The sequence below is a fragment of the Talpa europaea genome, assembly GCF_964194135.1.
Source record: "Talpa europaea genome assembly, chromosome: 4".
NCBI lineage: Eukaryota > Metazoa > Chordata > Mammalia > Eulipotyphla > Talpidae > Talpa > Talpa europaea.
The window spans coordinates 1654385-1671910 of NC_140070.1; the positions used below are offsets into that span (position 1 = coordinate 1654385).

A 17526-nucleotide genomic window follows, 5' to 3' on the forward strand; every position below is an offset into this window, starting at 1 on the left:
CGGGTTGGGACACAGCTCCCGGCCGGCATGTGTAGGACAAGCTGCGCTTCCGACACCTCCTCTCGACTACACTCTAAGATCTCTGCAAACAGCTCCCGGAGCCCCGGCCGTCCCGCCGTGCCCCTCCCGCTGGCCCCTGGCAGCCCCCGCCCCAGGGAGCCGGGCGGCTGGAAACTCACCCGTTCCCAGATGACAAGCCGGTCGAGGTAAAGCCCTGAGATTCTGAGAAACCTAAGTTCTGCTTTATTGAATTTCCTCTCCTTCACCGAGAGCCTCGATCTATTTTGGTAAATAAATTCAGGAAATTGGTAAAGCACTTTCCTCCTTCCGCCCCGTATCAGTAATTAACATGATTGTCACGTTTTTCCTGGCTCCGGGCTGTATCCCCCTCGGCTTCCCTGTGCGCCGGCCCCGGTTTACAGGCTCCCCAGACGTCCCGGTGGCGGTGGCGGGGCTGAGCCTGGCTGAGCCGAAGCCACTTAAACAAAACAGCCTGGGGCTTTGCCGAGCAGCTTCCCCTGCCGGAGCAGGGCGGGCTGGCGAGCTTGTCACTGAGAGCGCCTTTCAGGCATCCTTCACTTCTCCCCAGAACACTTTACACCCAGGCGGAATCAAAGACGTGCCAGCTCCCCCGGGGAGAGGGCTCTGCCACTCTCCTGCAGCCCCCAGGTTTGGGGGCCCTGCAGCCCCGAGTGTCCCCCTACCTTCAGCAGCCACTGCGTGTTGTTCTCCATGATGCTCTCCAGCGCCTGCAGCCGCTGCACGGAGTCGTCGTAGTCCAGCGGGGCGTCCCTCTGCACGGCGTTGGACACGTAGGCGCTGGCCGGGGGGCGGCAGTTGTCGGCCTCGGGCAGCAGGAAGGTGTAGCTGCAGGAGCCGTGCTGGACCTGATACTGCCTCCGCCCCGCGCCCTCGCTGCCTTTCCGAAAGTTGCTGTAGGCGGCAGCGGCAGCCAGATCACAGCCCACAATCAAGAGAACAAGCTGCCACATTCTGCTGTCTTGCGGGAACTCACCACCCACTCAGCAGACTTCAGCACGGGGGCCCGCCAGGAGCCCTACGCCGCCTGCGGCAAGGCAGGGCCACGCCGCCCGGGCTGAAGGTCCATCAGCAGAGCCTCTGCTCTCCGCTGGCCCGGGCCCCGCGCCCGTGCCGACTCCTCCGGGCCCGCGGTAAGGCGGCGGGGCTGCGGGGCGGGCAGCCCTGCTGGCTGGAGAGGGCTGTGCTCCTCACGGATCAGCCCTGGCTGCTTTGTTCCTCCTCCCCCAGAGTCTGCGGCGTGAGGATCCGAATCAATCACTTTCCTTTCCTTATATGATAAGTTGATAAGAGCGGCCAGGCATGTGCAGCTGCTGCTCCGCCCTCGGGCTCCGTTATCTTCCTGGAGGGGGTCACCAGCCCGCGCGGAACGGCCCCAGCTGCATGTGCTGTCCAACCAGGGCGAGCGCGGCGGGGGCCGGGCGGCCAGCGGGCAGGACCCCCCGGGTCCCGGGCACCACCCTAATTGAGTATTTCCTACGGAGCCGTGGGTCTCCTTTGTCTGACACTGATTGCACCAGGCGACGCTGGTAAAATATCTGGGGTAAATAGCTTCAGCTCTACAGTACAATGACAGTTCCTGTTTTTCCCTTTAGGAATAAAAATACTGCAAATATGTTAGGACTTTGGTTTATTTTTGTTATTGCAAACAGAGAGGAAGAAGTCTCGCTCTTGTAAACTCTGCCTTTTTCACAGGAAAAATAGTCTTGTTGGTATTGCTTGATTTTTGAGCTACTGGCCAAGTAGAAAACATTTCATTTTAAAAGCTCTTTAATTGGGCGACCTTGCTTTGTGAAATCATGCGAGGATGACCAGTTTCTGAGCTTTGACATTCGGTCTCTTAAAGGAAATGCCCAGGTCAGTATTCCAGGAGCGCGTCAGATTCACTGGGCTCCCCGTCCATTCAGTTCCGCAGACACTCAATTTATACAGAGAGAGGTAGAGAGGGGCATGTTCAGATTTCCCCGCTGCTAGGTCAGGACCGGCCCCAGGCTGCAGGGGTCACCAGGGCCAGCAAGACCAGTCTGCTCGAGAGGGGGCCGGGCTCCTCACCTCCCGTGTTGACGCAGCGCTGCCGTCCTGCTCCTGAGACCCGGGGCTGCCTGCGCTCCCGAGGGCTCTGGCTCACTTCTCGGGGCTGAGTCCCACCGGTCACGTCCTTTGACAGCTAAATCCTCAGAGACTGGCAGCAGCCGGCCGGCCAGCCAGAGGACACCTGGGGGCACTGGAGACCGGCCGTGGTCTGTGACAGCTCAGCGCTCGAGACGGGTCCCCCAGGGGTGGCCCAGCGGGGGCTCCTGGACCCTCGAAAGCCAGGTTCAGTCGAGGCCATGCAAGATCTGCTCCCGGGGGATGGAGGATTCAGATTTTAGCTAGTGAGCACCTGAGGATCTAAGGGGTTTGTAGAGTGAATTGTTTTCCCGGAATGTGTTTTCAAGCAACCTAATTAGACGGTTAAAAACATCCCTTCTGCTCCTGGCGGCCTCTCATCCTCCCCCAGAGCAGGGCTTCTCAACCTGGGGTCCCCGGGCCGAGGTCACGGTACTGCAACAGGGAAAGATGCCCCTGCATCTTCCAGCCAGCCTGTCCTCTGACTGTGGGGGCTCGCGGGCAGCGGCTGGCCGCCTCTGTGGCTTGCTCTGCCACGGGAGTGCAGGCGTTTCTGTTGTTGCTTCCAAGCGCCAGTTCTAGAAAACCAGGCTCCTGCGCTGGGGGGGTGGAGGGTGGCGGTGGTTCCACCGAGACTCTGGAATGTGGTTTCCACTCTAGAAACGGAGGGAAGGAAGCCTGCTGGGGTGAAGGGAGAGGGAAGCTGTCGCTGGCGACGGTGGGGCAGAGCCCCCCCAACCTCAGTTTCCCCGCCTGCAAAATGAGACGCTTGTTTCTCCAAGGGGTTCTTGGGTTAAACTGACACACAACAGCTAATGTGACTGAGGAACGTCCTTTTCCTCCCCCTGTAGACACCCTCCATCACGTCAGCCCCTGGCACAGGTGCAGCTTCCTGGGGTGCACGGTTCTCTGATGGGCAGAAGCACAGGGTGCAGAGCTTGGATGTCTCAGTGTGTTCGCCATTTGCAAGAGCATTTCACAAAGTGTCAGTGTCGCATTGTGACTTCAAGGCGCCTTCGTCCGCCTTCCAGGCAAACGTGTTTAGAGAGAGGCCGCGGAGGGAGGTGACGGGTCTGCTCAGACTAGAGTCCCAGAGAGCCACAGAACCCACAGAAAGCAGTGGGGTGGGAGCGTACGGCCCTGGGACGGACGCCGGCCTTCCTGTGCCCTTGGGGTGTCATGCCAGGCAGCTGTGCGGGCCTGTAAGTCGAAGTCGCTGCCAGGGCCAGGGTGGGGCCAGGCTCAGCTGGTATTTCTGGTGTTTTCTGGGGCTCTGGCCGCCAGCGTGGTGGCGGCTGCAGACAACCCACAGGGACCGGGCGGGCTGAGAGCCAGCATGGCCCTATTCGTGGGCTCAGAAGTGGGAATTTCTGGTCATTTTCACATGTCATGAAGTTCTCGTCTCTGGATTTTTCTCAACCACTCAGGCCACAGAGAAGCAGCCCCAGCCTCTGGCTGTTCAGAGTTAGCGGGTCAGCCGGCCCTGCAGGGCTGTGGCTGCCAAGGCCAGGTGGAGCCCAGGGGGCCACTCTGAAGACGGCCAGCAAGCGTCCACAGGCCGTCACAGCCTCAGGCCGCCTCATCCTGGAGACGAGAAGCCAGGGCCTCGGCAGTGTCCCAGAAAGGGCATCCGGGGGGTCCAAACCAGGCCCCGAAGCCACTGGGAAGGACCAGGTGAGGGGCAGTCGCCTGCCTGGCCACAGCCACCCAGAACGCGGCCGCCCCACCTGGTACCCAGAAGGCAGATTTGGAAGACAGGGCTCGCGGACTGCAGTGTCCAGCGGCCTCAGCCACGTGTCTTCCTGCTACAGGACAGCAGGCGCCAAAAGGCAGGGGCCGCAGGTCTACTGTGGCTTCAGGAGAGGCCACCGGAGTCCCCGGGAGTAGGCCACCTGGGGAGACCGGCCGGGGCTGTGCCTTCGGCTAGTGGAGACTGACCGATGACCCTCCTGCCTGACTACAGCATGGGAGGCTGCAGGACGCCCCCACCGGCCATGACCTTCTCGCAGCCCGGACCCTCCCCGGCTCTCCGCGGGGCCTGTCTGTGTCCCCAGGACTCTGTCTCTGCGGGGCTTTCTGGGTCCTGCAGGGCTTTCTGAGGGCATACAAAGCCCAAAATGAGAAATACCCCAGCAGCCCCCCAGCAGCGGCCACCTGCCCAGCCTATGATTTTTCTAGCTGTCCCCCCAACAGTGTGCAGGGGCGATTTATCTTCTTCATGTTGTTCGCCTTCTCCTCCACACCGGTTGTCAGCCGCAGAGCTGTGGCGTCCCCCACTCCCCGCGAGGTCTTCAGGCTCTCAGTCCCTGTGCTTTGCTAGAACAGGGGTGCTCCTGTTGATGGGACCAGAAAGACTGGACCAGCTACACCCGAAAGAGAACTTCAGCCCGGCCCCTGTGCCTCAGCTCACCAGGTGGAGCCAGAGCTCTCTCGCTGTAGGGCCCAGGGCCCCCTGCTGGGCAGGTGTCTGCTGGGCCTGTAGGAGGGCCAGTCTGCAGCGAGGTCCAGCAGGCCTTCGGAGGTGCCAGCACCTTCTCAGAGGCTCTCGACGTCGCATTGGACCAGCGTCTCGGGAAGCCAGCGGCCAGGAAAGGACGCAACTCCCCATCAGCACCTAGCGGACGGCCCCAGGGCCCCGGCTGTGTCCAGCTCGCTCAGCACCCAACCGGCAGTCGTGTGGGAGAGACCCAGGATGGAGGTGGAGGGAGGGGACATCGATCCCCAGCAGCGTCCCTGGCAGAGATCTGCTTTGAAAAGCCGAACCCATCAGAATCTTGGAAAGTGCCAGACACACACACACGCACACACACACACACACGCCCATGTGACCTCGGGTGGGCTGTGTCCCCACGTGGATACGGAAAGCGCGACTCAGGGAGACAGCAGGACCTCCGTCACCCGCCACTCTGCGCCTCCTCTACCTCATGGCCACTTGGCGAAGGGTTTGACAGGAGCACGTCCATGGCGAAGCTCCGCCTCCCTAGGCGAGGCTGGGGCCTCCCAGGCCTCTGGGGGCACCCTGAGCCTGGTAACCTCCTGGCCTCGGCCCCCAGGAGCTGGGCCCCCAGGGACTGTCTGCCGCCTGCGCTGTCATCTCTGCCCCTGCAGGCCCCCGCAGGTGGCTAGTGCGGAGCAGGTGCCCTGGAGAAGGCGGAGCTTGCAGGGGCCTAGTGCCCTGTCCTCGCAGCCTGCTCACCCTCGGCCTGGTGCACAGCAGCAGCCGCTGTATCTGGAAATTGAGTGTCTGCTTAGGATGGCCTGCGCCCCGCAGAACCCACCTTTCAAAAGGTGGGGGGGGGGGTGTTTTGCTACAACGTGCGCACCAGAGGAGGGGAGAGCCGGTTCCCAGATGTGTTTTCAGGCCGTTTCCTGAGAAAGAGCCATTTCCCCGGATGACCAGCGGGATTTTCCTTCTGGGAACAGAGTGCAGCGCACAGGGCAGCCCGCGGCACCCCCTTATCTGGTCCGGGGCCGCGCCCCTGCTGTTGGATGGCGAGGCCAACAGGCTGTTGTTAGCGGGTCAGTGTCGAGAGGCACATTTTCCCGTGACTTCTTGGGTGTCTGCCATTCCCACTTGGGTCAGTTCAAACAGCACCAGGTTCTCACACATCTGACTTACCTGAGACTCACTGAGAAACACCCCCCAGAGACCCACAGCGAGGACAGGCCTTTGAAGAGACGTGAGCGCCCCAGTGAACGCCCCAATCTCATGGAGGCGGCCTAGAGGCCGCTGGCATCTGCTCAGGAGCCACATTTCTTAACACCCCTTTGTATACGATACAGGCCCTTAAAGACCACGAAAAGAAAACACTTTTTATTTACGAGAAACCTAGGAAATTAACTTGAAAGAGTATTTTTTTTAAAGATTTCATCATGAATTCCCTGAAGTTTGAGAAATATTTTAGTTTATGTACAGTAATTCCCCTGTTACATTAAGTTATCTCAAATGCTGTTTGATTTTTAAATATTTTCGTTCCCTAATATTTTGATGGAATATTTTATCTTCCCATCAAAATAAAACGCCAGAAAGGTCAAGATACAAGTCACAGCTTTAAAAGGGCAGCGGACAAAATCCTGAAACAGCAGCGGCGGCGGGGGTGGGGTGCAGGGGCTGACAGCCCCGGGTCCTGTTCCCTCCAGTGTCTCTGGGGGGCCTGCGGGGCGCCCCACCCAGGCTGGCTGAGGCAGTGAGAGGCCCACTGGCCAGCGCTCACCTGCCCCCAGCTCACTTCCATGAAGCCAGGGGGGAGTCAGATTCGGGGCTCCCGGCAGGCGTGGCCAGTACCTTGTCAGAACCGTCCCCTAAGACGCGGTTTAACTTCCTCCGGGGATGAGTTTTCTCTGCAAGTGGCTTCATGCCATTGAGATCAACCTCGGTTTAATCTAACTTTATGAATTTTTTATCTTCATCATGGAGAAACCTTTTAAAACCAGAGATTAAAATGTCATGTGTGCTATTTACATTAAGATGTATTCTCTCTCATGGCTGTAGGTTCACATAAATAAAACTGCCGCTGTCAGGAGCGCAGAGAGGCGGTGACCCCGGTGACCCCGGCACCCCCGCCCCGGCATTCCCATCTCTCAGGCTGACTGGAGAGAGGGAAAATCTTCCTGTGGGAAATTAGGCTTGATGATGGAGCTGAATGCATAAAAAGCAGTTTTTTAAGAATTATATATAGTTTTGAAGAATGACATTGGAGTTATAATGAATAGTTATGCATAAAAGGAAGTGGTGTTTGCATCTGAGGGTATAAGAAGACCCCGGGCCTGCCCGTCCCCCCGGGATCTAAGTATAGAGGCTCCCTCCCTAATAATCTAAGAGTCACCCTGCCACTTTGTCCTTCAACCCTGTTCTTCACTGCTGCTCAGTTAATGAGCCACTTCCCCAAAACATTCCATTTCAAGGAAGGGCCCAAATGCAGAGAAGGGGGAGCCAAGGAATGCCAGGGAGCACTGGGAGGAAGCGGCTGCGTCCAGGGCCCGGCGGCCCCGCGGCAGCACCGGGCTCTTGGCTTCCGTCTCGCCAACAAACCTGAAACACCCTGGCATTTTTTGAAAGCCCTGAAACTGTTCTAGAGGAATATTTACAGGAAAAAATAAATTATTTACTTCCCCCCGAATCCTGATGCATAATTCAGTGACCTTTGTTACCTATAGGCAAAAAGCCTTGCTTGGCTGGAATAAAAACTCCAACAGAACCTGCAGGAGGTGGTGCCTGGGGCTGCCAAGGGCGCCCTCGCCTGCGCCCTCTGCTGGTCTCGCAGCTCACCTGCTGGGTGCACCCCGCGCCTTCCCGGAGTCCTGGGTAGAAATGATTCAAAACTAGGGTGGAAGTCCGCAGCTGGAGGGCCCCACCCCGAGTGCGCTCATCAAGCCTTTGATGCGAAGGGCCCCGCACCACAGCAGAGGACACGCCCGGCCACCCGCTCACGCCCCCGGCACAATGTGCTCGCGCCCGGCTTAGCGCACACAGCAGAGGCGGCTCGCCGGCCTCTCGCCTCAGGTGACGGGGAGGGCAGAGGTTGCTGGGATCTGAGTGTTTCACTTATCCAGACAAGGACCCCCACGTCGGGGAGCGAGAGACCAGAAGCCAAGAAACTGCGTTCCAGGCAGAGGAAATTACGGGGCTGTAGATGCCGGAGGGCCCTGCGCCAGGCCCTCTCCCCGCCTCCGGGGCACTGCAGGGTCCTGTGGGGCTCACTTTCACTAGCGCCCTCTGCCCCAGGCCTGTGAGGTGCGGGAGCTTCCAGGTGTGCAGGCGAGGCCGCTCGGGCAGAGCCATTCTAGACGCGGCAGCCTGCGCCGCCGGGAACATGCGCTTGAGTGAATGTCAAGGTCGGCGCCGCGGCCCCCATCAGCCCTGCGCCTGGCCGGGGCCCAGCGGTGGGGCCCCCTGCGTGTGGCAGCAGGCACAGGGGGCGGCTGAGAATCCTCTCATTCAAATCACTCCCTTTCCTCAGACAGACAGGAAAGACCCTCTGCTGTGCGGGAAACGCAAATCCAAGGTTCTCAGCCATGGTCTAGAAAGCACTCGGGGAGATTCTTGCTAACTTCACCCCAGAAATAAGTGATGAGGGCCCAGGACGCACGTCTCCACCTGCCTCCAGAATGGCTCAGGAAGGGGCCGGCCGCCGAGCCTGGGGGTCACAGGGACCCGGCCCCGCCTGGATCCCCCCCGTGAGTCAGCGCGGTGCCTGCGCTTCGGGGCGAGGGGTCTCGCTCCGTGTTGGGGAGACCCTGGTGGGCAGGCCGGGCCCTCTCCCCGCAGTGCGGAGCTCACCCGGCGCGGGGCCGTGATCGCGCAGAGGAGACGGCGCCGGAGGCTCGGCGAGGGACACGGGCGGCATTCTTTCCAAACTCCTGTTTCTAGGAAAACACTCGGCCAGAACCTGCAGCTGCTGGCTCCCGGCATCGGGGCACGACATTTCAGTTGGCAGGGGGAGGTGGGAGGACAGCGCCCGGCCGGAGCCCCCGCCTGGGCCGTGAGGGCGGGCGCGAGGCCTGCCTGCCCCGGGGCAAGGCCCAGGCTGCCCCTCCAGGCCGGCTCCTCCGGAGACCTGCTGAGGCGCCGGTGACTCAGTGGAAGACCGTCCTTGGTTCTCGGTAGACCTCACTAACCCCCGCGGCCAGCTCTCCTGCTTCCTCTGCGCCTCTGCGGACGCGCCGTGCTTGGGGACGCGCTGGAGTCAGCGCGGTCGGGATGGGTGTTTCCTCCAGCGCCCCGGACGCTGCCTCCCCCCAGCCCGCGGCCTCTGTCCCCGCCCCACCCGCCACCCACGGGCGCGGGAGGACTCGGGACTTGAGCCGCCGCGCCTCTCCTCCATCGGCTCACGTGCTGAGTGGCACCCCGAGGTGCTGCCAGGGGCCCCTGCCGGTGTGGCCAGAGCTGAGCGGCCCTCGCCTGGCGGGAGGGGTTCTCGGGCCATCTGTGCCCGCGGGGGCCGGGGGCCTTTGGGGACGTTCCTGTTGTTGGGGGGGTGATGAACCCCGACCTCCGTGGTTGAGGGTCGGCCATGTGGTCTGCATAGTATCTTAGCTGAGAAAATAAGAAAACGGGGTGGTGTTAGGAACAGGGAGGCGATGAGCCCACAGCCCCACAGCCGCTGCGGCCTCGCCCAGGGCCACGCCGCAGGGGAGCTGGGTGCTGGGTGACGTGGAAATGGCGGCCATCGAAAGGATGTCGGCTGCCTGGGAACTTACGGCAGTGATGGCGACGCTGCATAGCGGGCATCCCACCACCGCCGCGGAGCTGGCCTGGAGGCCTCCCTCCCCGGCAGCAGGGGACCCCCGGGGGCAGGCAGCCCCGCCCCCCGCACCACTCCCCCAGCACCGCCCCTCGGCCGGAGGTCAGCTCCTCTCGGGCGGTTCCACAGGCCCAGTCCGGATGGTTTTTCTTAAATAACCGGTGTGTGTCGAAGCCGTTGGCCGAAGCCGTTGGCCGTCCGGGTCCCGGGGCCTGGACAGTGAGGTGCTGCATCCCAGAGTCCACGAGCAGCAGGCGGCCCTGTGCCCCCAAGACTCGGGTGGGGTGTCGGTGCTCGGCATTGGGGACAACCCGAGTCCTCCTCCCCTGGGCCCGGGGCTCGCTGGACAGGAAGTTGAAGTAGGATGAGCGGAGGCGGGTCAGGGTAAGGAGCGTGGGGCCAGCCTGGGAGAGGGCCCGAGACCTGGGCAGGCGCTGGTGCCATGTCCGCTGTGTGGAGACCCAGGCCCGGTGCAGGGCAGACAAGGGTTAGTGTCTGATGTGCAGCCTTGGCCCTGAGCATCCCCTGTGCGGGGGCGGGGGTGGGGGGGTGGCCTCTCATCTCTTGTTGCTGTCATGTGTGTGCGTGTGTGTCTGTGCGGGAGTGTCTGTGTGTGTGCGCTGATGTGGCAGACCCTAGGGGCTCACCCGCCGCCCTGCCCCCCGCTCCAGGGCCTGGCCCCAGGCCCTACCCCTCCACCCCTGCTCGCTGCTGCTTCCTACCCTGCCCCAGCCCCGAGGGCATGTCCCGGGTCCTCTTCCCAAGGCCCGTGGTCCTGGGGCTCCCCTCTGAGGGTTGCCCTTGCCCTGGACGCCCCCCGCCCCAGGCACTGTGGACCCACAGGGTGTGGTCTGCAGGGAGCAGCTCCTCCGGCCCCCTACCCCCCAGCCCCCGCCTGACTGTCGGCCCCGTGACTTACTAAACGTGCCCCCAGGAGGAAGGATTGGGACAAACTGTCTTGGCCAGTGTCCTGTCCAGGCCACCCGCTGCCCGCAGCCCCCTGGCGCCTCCGCGCAGCCTCCCCAGATGGCCTGCACACCTCCCAGCCACAGCCGCGCTGACACCTGCCCGCCCAGGCTCCACGCATGCAGGAGGCGCAGACGTCACCCGTGCTCTGGCCGAGACAGCAGCTGAGTGTGAGGACAGTCCTGGGTGCAGGACGCCGCGGGCGCCGGGTCGGGCACAGGTGGCTGCAGGGAGTGGGACTCCAGGTTTAATCTGTTGGCCATCTCGCCCGGGCCACTGAGGCCAGGGGCTTGTCTCCTGGCAGCCCCGCGCTGGGCGGTGGGTCCCGGCCCTCAGGGAAAGGCCCTCGGGGCTCCCTGGCCCTAACCTACTCGTCCGAGCGGGCAGCAGAAAGAGCCCCCAGAGGGAAGGCAAATCCCGGGAGATGAAGGGAATGGTGGTCGTCGAAGATGAAGGTGTGCTTTTGCTTTTACTGAGAAGTTTTTCTTAAACAACCGGTGTGTGTCGAAGCCGCTGCCGTCCGGGTCCCCGGGCAGTGGATCCGTGGGGCTTTCCAGGACGCCTTCCTCCTGCTGGGTGGCAGGTCTGTGCTGCTGCGATGGCCACCAGGGAGCCAGGCACCCGCAGCGCGGGCCTCGGGGGTGTCTCACCCTGGAAGGGATCCTCTCCCCTTCCCTCCCACAGAGCAGCGATGCCGGGTTGACGGGAATCGCGCCGCGGCATCGGCGGGGACGGCGCTGGTGCGGGAGGACTATTTATTTATGTGCGACGCTTCCTCTCTTTCCTCACATTTTATGACTGAGGATATTGACATGAAAACAGGATCTCGGTGTCCAGTGAGTTCATCCACTGCTGATTTCCCACCAGAAATTCCAGGCTTTGTGACATCAGGCGCCTGCTCGGGTGTCAGCTGAAGAGCAGGCATCTGGAAATGACGAAACCTCGACAACAAAGTCTGTTTTCAGGAAGACGAGTCAGCGAGGCAGGGCACCCAAAGGAAACTCCCCGGGCACTCACTCCCTGGGCTCCCGGGGCACCCGGCACAGGCCTGCGGGCAGAGCGGCCGAGCCCCCGCCCAGGGACTCCGCCCGGCCCCGCCCTCGCCCAGCCGTCTGAGTCCTGTGCGACGCCCCAGCCACGCCGCAGGCCGGGGAGAGCACCCGAAGGTGCTGCTGCTCCTCCAGCACCCGTGGGCACGTAGGCAGCCGGTGGCTCGTGGCTGTGCTCGCGGCCGTGAAAATCGTCGTAAGGGAGGGCTGCGGTAGTCGCAGCTTTTACTGTAAAATACCCAGGAATGATCCTCCGCTGGGGGCGTTCCCGAACGACCTTGCTTGAAAACTTTTCTCCACTGGGAGTTTCCGTAACAAGAGGCGGTGGTGGGGGCGGGGCGGGGTGGGGTGGTGAGGACCAAGCTTTGGGGCTGGAAGCACAGCTGGGAGCGGGAGCTGGGACTTACTCTGAGGGGGGTCCCAGCAGCGGACGCGTGCGCCGGTGTCCCTGGACGGGAGGAAGCTCAGGCTGGCAGGTTGTGCACAGACAGGGCGAAGCCAGCGAGGGGCTCCGAGCGGGGGGCCCTGTGCGTGTCTGGGGGGACGAGGTGTTGGCGGGCGTCCTGCACAAGGCGTGAGCGGGGCTGGGGTGGGCGGCCCCCCAGGGCCTCGGCCCCGGCCAGGCTGCGGGTTCCCAGGTTCACGCTGCCGGCGGTTCCATCTGTTGTGGCTTTCGGTCAGTCCTTGTGGGCTTGTTGGACGCCAGGCGTCCGGGTCAGCATCCGAGTAAGGCCTCGTCTGAAATGCCCACACGGTCCAATCGCATCAGGCTCCCAAGGGTACGAGTCCATGCGTCCTCCGCAAGCCGCCTGTGCGTCCTGCCAGCGGTCAGTCCTAGGGGGACACACAAGCCGCGGGCAGCAGCCAGAGTCCGCAGAGCTCGCCCCCACGTGGCCGTGCTCCCTGCCCGGCAGTCAGCAGGGACCTGCGTCACGGCGAGGCCTCCGTCCCGGCCCGCAGGGCTCCTCAGCCCCCCACCCCGCAACCACGGCCGACGGCAGCCCCACTCTGTGTGCCTGAGCCTGCCCGGCCGCGGGCACCGTGGTGCTGGCCGGGCTGCATCCTGTTGAACTCGGCTGTGTGGATGGAGGTCCGAGCCCATGGGGTGTTTGCTGGTGACAATGGAATGCTGCCTGGCAAGCCTGCTGACGGTGACCCTCCACCTGGCCCGGAGGTAGGTCGTGTCCAGACCATGGAACTCCCCGCAGAGGCCACCCAGGCGAGGCACAACATGGAGGACCCAGGCTTGGTGGACCCAAGAAACTGTGCTGGGCCTCCACCCCAGGGGGCTCCCCCGGGCCTGCATGGGTGGGCATTAGGACCCCACCACAGCAGGTGTGGGGGTGGCCAGCTCAGCACAGTGCCGGGTCCCACGAGTTGCCCTCAGGCAGCAGCGAGCCAGGGTGCCAGGAGCTTCCTGCAGCCTCTGCCTGCCAGTGAGAGGCGCTCAGGAGGCCTGGAGAGCTCGAGGGTGACACCTAGGCTGGCACCCAGGGATCCCGCTTCTGCGTGGGGTGGGGTCGGAGGAGGGCCGCGTGGCCTGACCCCAAATCCCTCATGTCGACCGGGCTAACCCACCTGCGAACGCAGGGTGCGTGCCCTGACGCGGTCAGCAGCAGCCGGCTGTCCCAGGCTCTACCTCTGATCTCCCCAACAGGTGACCTGCTGAGGCCTGTGGGGTCAGGCGAGTCCAGGCAGGCGTCGGGACTTGCTGGGACAGGGATCTGGCTCTTCTCCACCCTGGTTTCCCTGCCTGTCCGCTGGGTTGATGACAGCCCACCTTGCTGCTGGCCGGCAGCGTCCGGGGGGAGTTGGAGCCTGCGGGGCCCCCACCTCTGCCCAGTCCCCGTGAGCACCAGCTCGCCGCCGTCCCTCCGCAGGCAGTGCGCACGCAGGCCCGCCGGAGGGAAAGGAGCTGCGGCCCGCGGTGGGATTGCGTACAGCCACTGAGAATCACATTTTCTGGTTAAAAATAACAGTGAAGTCCTTTCCAGAGGCGTAGCTCAGAGAGCGCCTGGGCCCATCGCAGTGGCAGGCCCAGGGCTGCCCCCTCCGTGAGCCTCCGGGGCCAGACCCGGCCTCTCACCCGGCGCAGCCACCGCCCTGCTCAGTCACAGGACCCCACCTCCACGCGGGGCGAGCTCATGGCTCCCCCTGGGGCAGAGGCTGGTTCAGTCCCCGTCAGACGAGGCTCAGACTCCGGCTCTGGCCTCCCCCAGCCACGGCCTCCAGGCTGCAGCCCGGATGCTCCTTCACTTTCCAGCGTCTGCCTTTTCTCGGCTTCCCGGGCCGGCGCCTTGGGGCCTGCAGCCTGGGTGACGCCTGGACTCAGAAACCTGGACCGCTCTGGGACAGGACTGCCTGCCCCAGGGAAGGGTCAGCAGTTCGTCCAGCTAAATGTCGGCCCACGCTGGAGGCGGGTGGGCTTGGCACCCCTGGGTGGAGCCAGCGGGTCCAGGGTGGCCGAGGGCCTGTGTCACATCACTGCCCGTAGGCCGGTGCCGTCACCCCCATGAGTGCTGAGCGGCGTGTGGCTGTCAGGCTCAAGCAGCGAGGTGCTGGACCCAGGGAGGCTCCGTGGGGTGCCCCAGGGGATACACGGGAGAGGCCTCACAACCAGCCCACGTGTAAGATGGACATCATGTGCCAGGGCCCAGCGCAGGGGATTCCAGACATGTGACAAGCAGCCGGGAAGGGGCGCACGGCCGGGGCAGGGCGGGGCAGGGCAGGGCAGGGCAGGGTGGCGGCGTGGGCGCCGTTCTGTGGCCTGTGGCCCGGATTTTCTGTCTCTGGCAGCACACCCTTCCCGGCAGGGCCCCGTTCCCAGCCCACACCTCCACCTGCTACTCGGGAGCCCACAGCCCCACCCTAGGGGGCACTCTGCCGCCCCGCTGGCCTCTGGGCACGTGAGCGCCTCGGAGCCAGGCCCCCGCTCTGGCCGTCCCTGCCCGGCGGACCTACGGTGAAATGAGGATGTGCACCAGGCACATCCTCAGGGGTACCTGCTGGGAGGTACAGGGGTGTCTGCTGGGAGACTCGGCGTGCACCCCACAACGATGGGGTGCCATGCTGGACCGGGGTCTGGAGAGTGCCCATCCCGTCCAGGAAGCCGCTTGGGAGCGAGCCTTCCGGCGTCCCAGTCAGGCAGGACTCACAAGGGTGTGGGGGTCAAGCGGTAGGAAGAACCAAAGACCCCAAAACCGTGACGGGGCTTGGCTCCTATCCTTTGCCACCAGAGAGGGCAGCGGCTAGGCTCCTGATTCAGATGCCCACGGCCAGTGGTAACCCCAAGCCTGTGTCTGGGGCAGGTCGGCAGGGAAAGCAGCAGTCGGTGAGAACAGGCTCGCCCACTGGGCGAGAGCGCTTCACCCCGGGCCCGTACGCCGCAGGCAGGGTCCTTGGTCCCTTTTCACCAGGTGGCCCTGCCTCCCTCTGCAAGGGCTCCGGGCGTGCAGACCCGGGCTGGCCTCCTGGGGCTCTCTGCGCGCACCCACCAGCCCCCTCCGGCCTGCCGTCACGGGACAAGCCCGCAAAAGGATGATGCAGGCGGCAGCCCGATCTCTGGAGCGTGGCCCTCAGCTGAGGCTCCGGGAGGGCCTGGCTGGAAGGCCTGTGGCAGACTGTGCTCTAGCTCGCGCCCCCTCCCTAGGGCCAGGACAGAGGCCCGGACCCCCACCTCCTGCAGAAGCTCGTGCCTGCTCAGACGGCACCCCCGAGGGGCTCTGGAGGTGTCCGGCCGATGGAGCATCTGAGAGCTCCTGGGAAGGGGGACGGGTCCCTTCAGCCCCGCCGGGTCGCCCAGAGGAAGGGCTCCTGTGATCTCGGCTCTGGAAGCCTTGATGTTGTTCCGTGGTCACCTGAAAGGAATGCCTTCCTCCTGGGCCGGAAGGATATTTTTAAGAGAATGTGAAGCTTGTGACAGGAATTATCGGTGCCTTTGGAATGGCGGGAGCGCGGTCACTCCCCGGCCGGCCGGCGTGACGCCAGGCCCACGCCACGAGCGCTCCGTGCCGCTCTGACCACGATGAGTGATGCTTGTTTTCCTCCCACTTTAATTAGAATGTTTCTACATTTGCCAAAGAAAATGTTGGAAGGGAGACAAAAACCTGAAATTATAGGAACAGGGCTTGATGTAATAGCTTATTTGTAAAGGAAACACAGCTTGTTTGGTATTTTATTGGAACGGGAAGTGCAGCCCCTCGCGCCGCTCGGCGGGTCCTCAGGTGCTCCTGAGTCATGCGTGCTGGAAGTGAGCCCCGGTAGTTTTCCCCTCCATTGGCTTTTTATCTTCACTGGGGCTTTTTGGTGTTTTGTTTTGTTTTGTTAAGCAGCGGCCGGCGGCGGGGGGCAGCCTCGGGGGGACTGCGCGGAGGGCGGGCGTTTTTCAGACCCGTCAGCTCTCGTCAGTCTCGAGGTTAACGGCAGAACGCAGGGGCTGTAACATACGTGTGCGCGAGTGTGATTACCTGTGTGCAAAACCAGGGACCCGGCGTCCACGCCGCTGGCCTAGGGCTGGCGCTATTGGCAGAGCAGCCATAATCGGGGTCGGGCTTGGGGTCCCTGACGGTGAGGAGCCGGGAGGTGCCTGTTCCACCCCCAGGCGCGTGGTGAGCAGAGCAGACCCCGGAGGCAATGACGGCTCCGTCTGAGATTAAAACTCAGGGCGCGACTTGCTGGGCTGTGTAGACGCAGACATCTTGGTTTGAATTTCCCTCGTTTTCTGAAAGGCCAGGCCAGGATTCTGCCTTCAATGTGCAGGAACAGCAGCCTCCCTGGGGCCCCAGGGCCCCTGCATGTGGACGGCTCAGGGGCTGCTGCCCCCGAGCCTCATGGGGGCAGGAGGCGGCAGCACGAGAGGCCGTGAAGGCCCTGACCTCCCTGACTTCCGCGGGCCCCTCCCCAGCCTCATCAGGACCTGCTGCCCAGAGACGCGGCTGCAAGAAGCCGAAGCCGCTTCCCAGTGGCTCTGGAAAGGGCCACCCGGTGCCGGGGGAGTGGACACCCCACTGGAGCAGCTACGCCTCTTTCTCCTCTTTTAATTATGTTTATTTAAATTAGAAAAGCATTCACAACCACGCTGAGAGGATCCAGACATCCCCACGTGCCCCCCCCACTCCATGTCCAGCCCAGGTAGACGCTGGTCAGCACCGAAGCGCGGACGCCATCACCACCCAGAGCCAGGTTCTCACAGAGCCCCCTGGGCAGGGTCCTTTCTGTGGGCAGCGGCCTGGACCCATCACCACAGTGTCACACGCTGCAGCGCCCCAAAAGCCTCTGTGCCCCTGGCCCTGCACCCGCCCCCCTCGCCCCCGGCCTGGCCACCACCGTCGTCATCGTAGTCTCCAGGAGTCAGAGCCAGAGCCATTCCCCGGGCAGCCCTTCCGGGGCGTCCCCCGTTGCATGACGGTCCTGGCTGGACGACCCGTCATCCGTCCACTCGCTGGGCTCCAGCTCCTCCCTTGGCCGGGCAGTTAGGCATGAGGTCGCCCCGACGTGCGTGTAGCTTCTGCGCGGACCCGTCCTCAACGCCCCGACAGCAGCCGCTGCGCGTGCCGGTCCCTGGGAGCGGGCTCAGTCCTGTGAGGCGCCCGCCGTCTTCCAGGCGTGCACCTGCCCAGCACCACGCCTCTTGCCCACGTCCTCGCAAGCCCCGGGGTCACCGTCCTGTGGGGGGTCAGGTCACCCTGGGCTTCCCTGGCCTGCAGGGCGCACCGTCCTCACCGTCCCCAGCTGCCCTTTGTGCCCTCTCTGCTGAGGGCCCCTGCGGCCCCCACCCTCGGCTCAGGCGGCCGGAGTCTGCGCCGCGGCGCGCTCTGACCGTCCCCGTGTGGACATGAGCTCAGGACGGGGCTCCTCACGTCTCCGCCGTCCTGCCGACCCCAGGCCCTCATGGGGCGCAGCCACAGCTGGCGGCTCTGCTGAAAGGCTCCCTCGAGCTGGCTGTTGTCATTGCCTAAACAGTATGAGGCAAAATAGCATCCCAGCAAAATGAAAGGCGCCGGGTGACCGTCTGCGCGGCGGGGCTGCTGTCTTTCCCTCTGTGGGCAGACACATGACAAGTGTCTAGAAGGCGGCCAGCTCTACCGGCCCCTGGACAGCCACAGACACCTCAGGGGGTG

General features: G+C 63.5%; 2 protein-coding genes across 5 annotated transcripts in view; one reads left to right on the forward strand and one right to left on the reverse strand.

Moving 5' to 3' along the window:
- Positions 1-1054, reverse strand: part of ANGPT2 (angiopoietin 2) — a gene marked incomplete at its 3' end in the record, with an annotated part of 29964 nt that extends 28910 nt beyond the window's left edge. For all 4 annotated transcript variants that reach the window (XM_084231143.1, XM_084231142.1, XM_084231141.1 and 1 more), the window contains exon 1: positions 705-1054. In XM_084231143.1, the coding sequence (XP_084087269.1) occupies positions 705-992 (288 nt within the window). In that variant the 5' untranslated portion in view covers positions 993-1054. The remainder of the gene's footprint in view (positions 1-704) is intronic.
- MCPH1 (microcephalin 1) overlaps positions 1-17526 on the forward strand; it is a gene marked incomplete at both ends in the record, with an annotated part of 104355 nt that overhangs the window by 73142 nt on the left and 13687 nt on the right. The gene's annotated exons all lie outside the window — the stretch shown is intronic.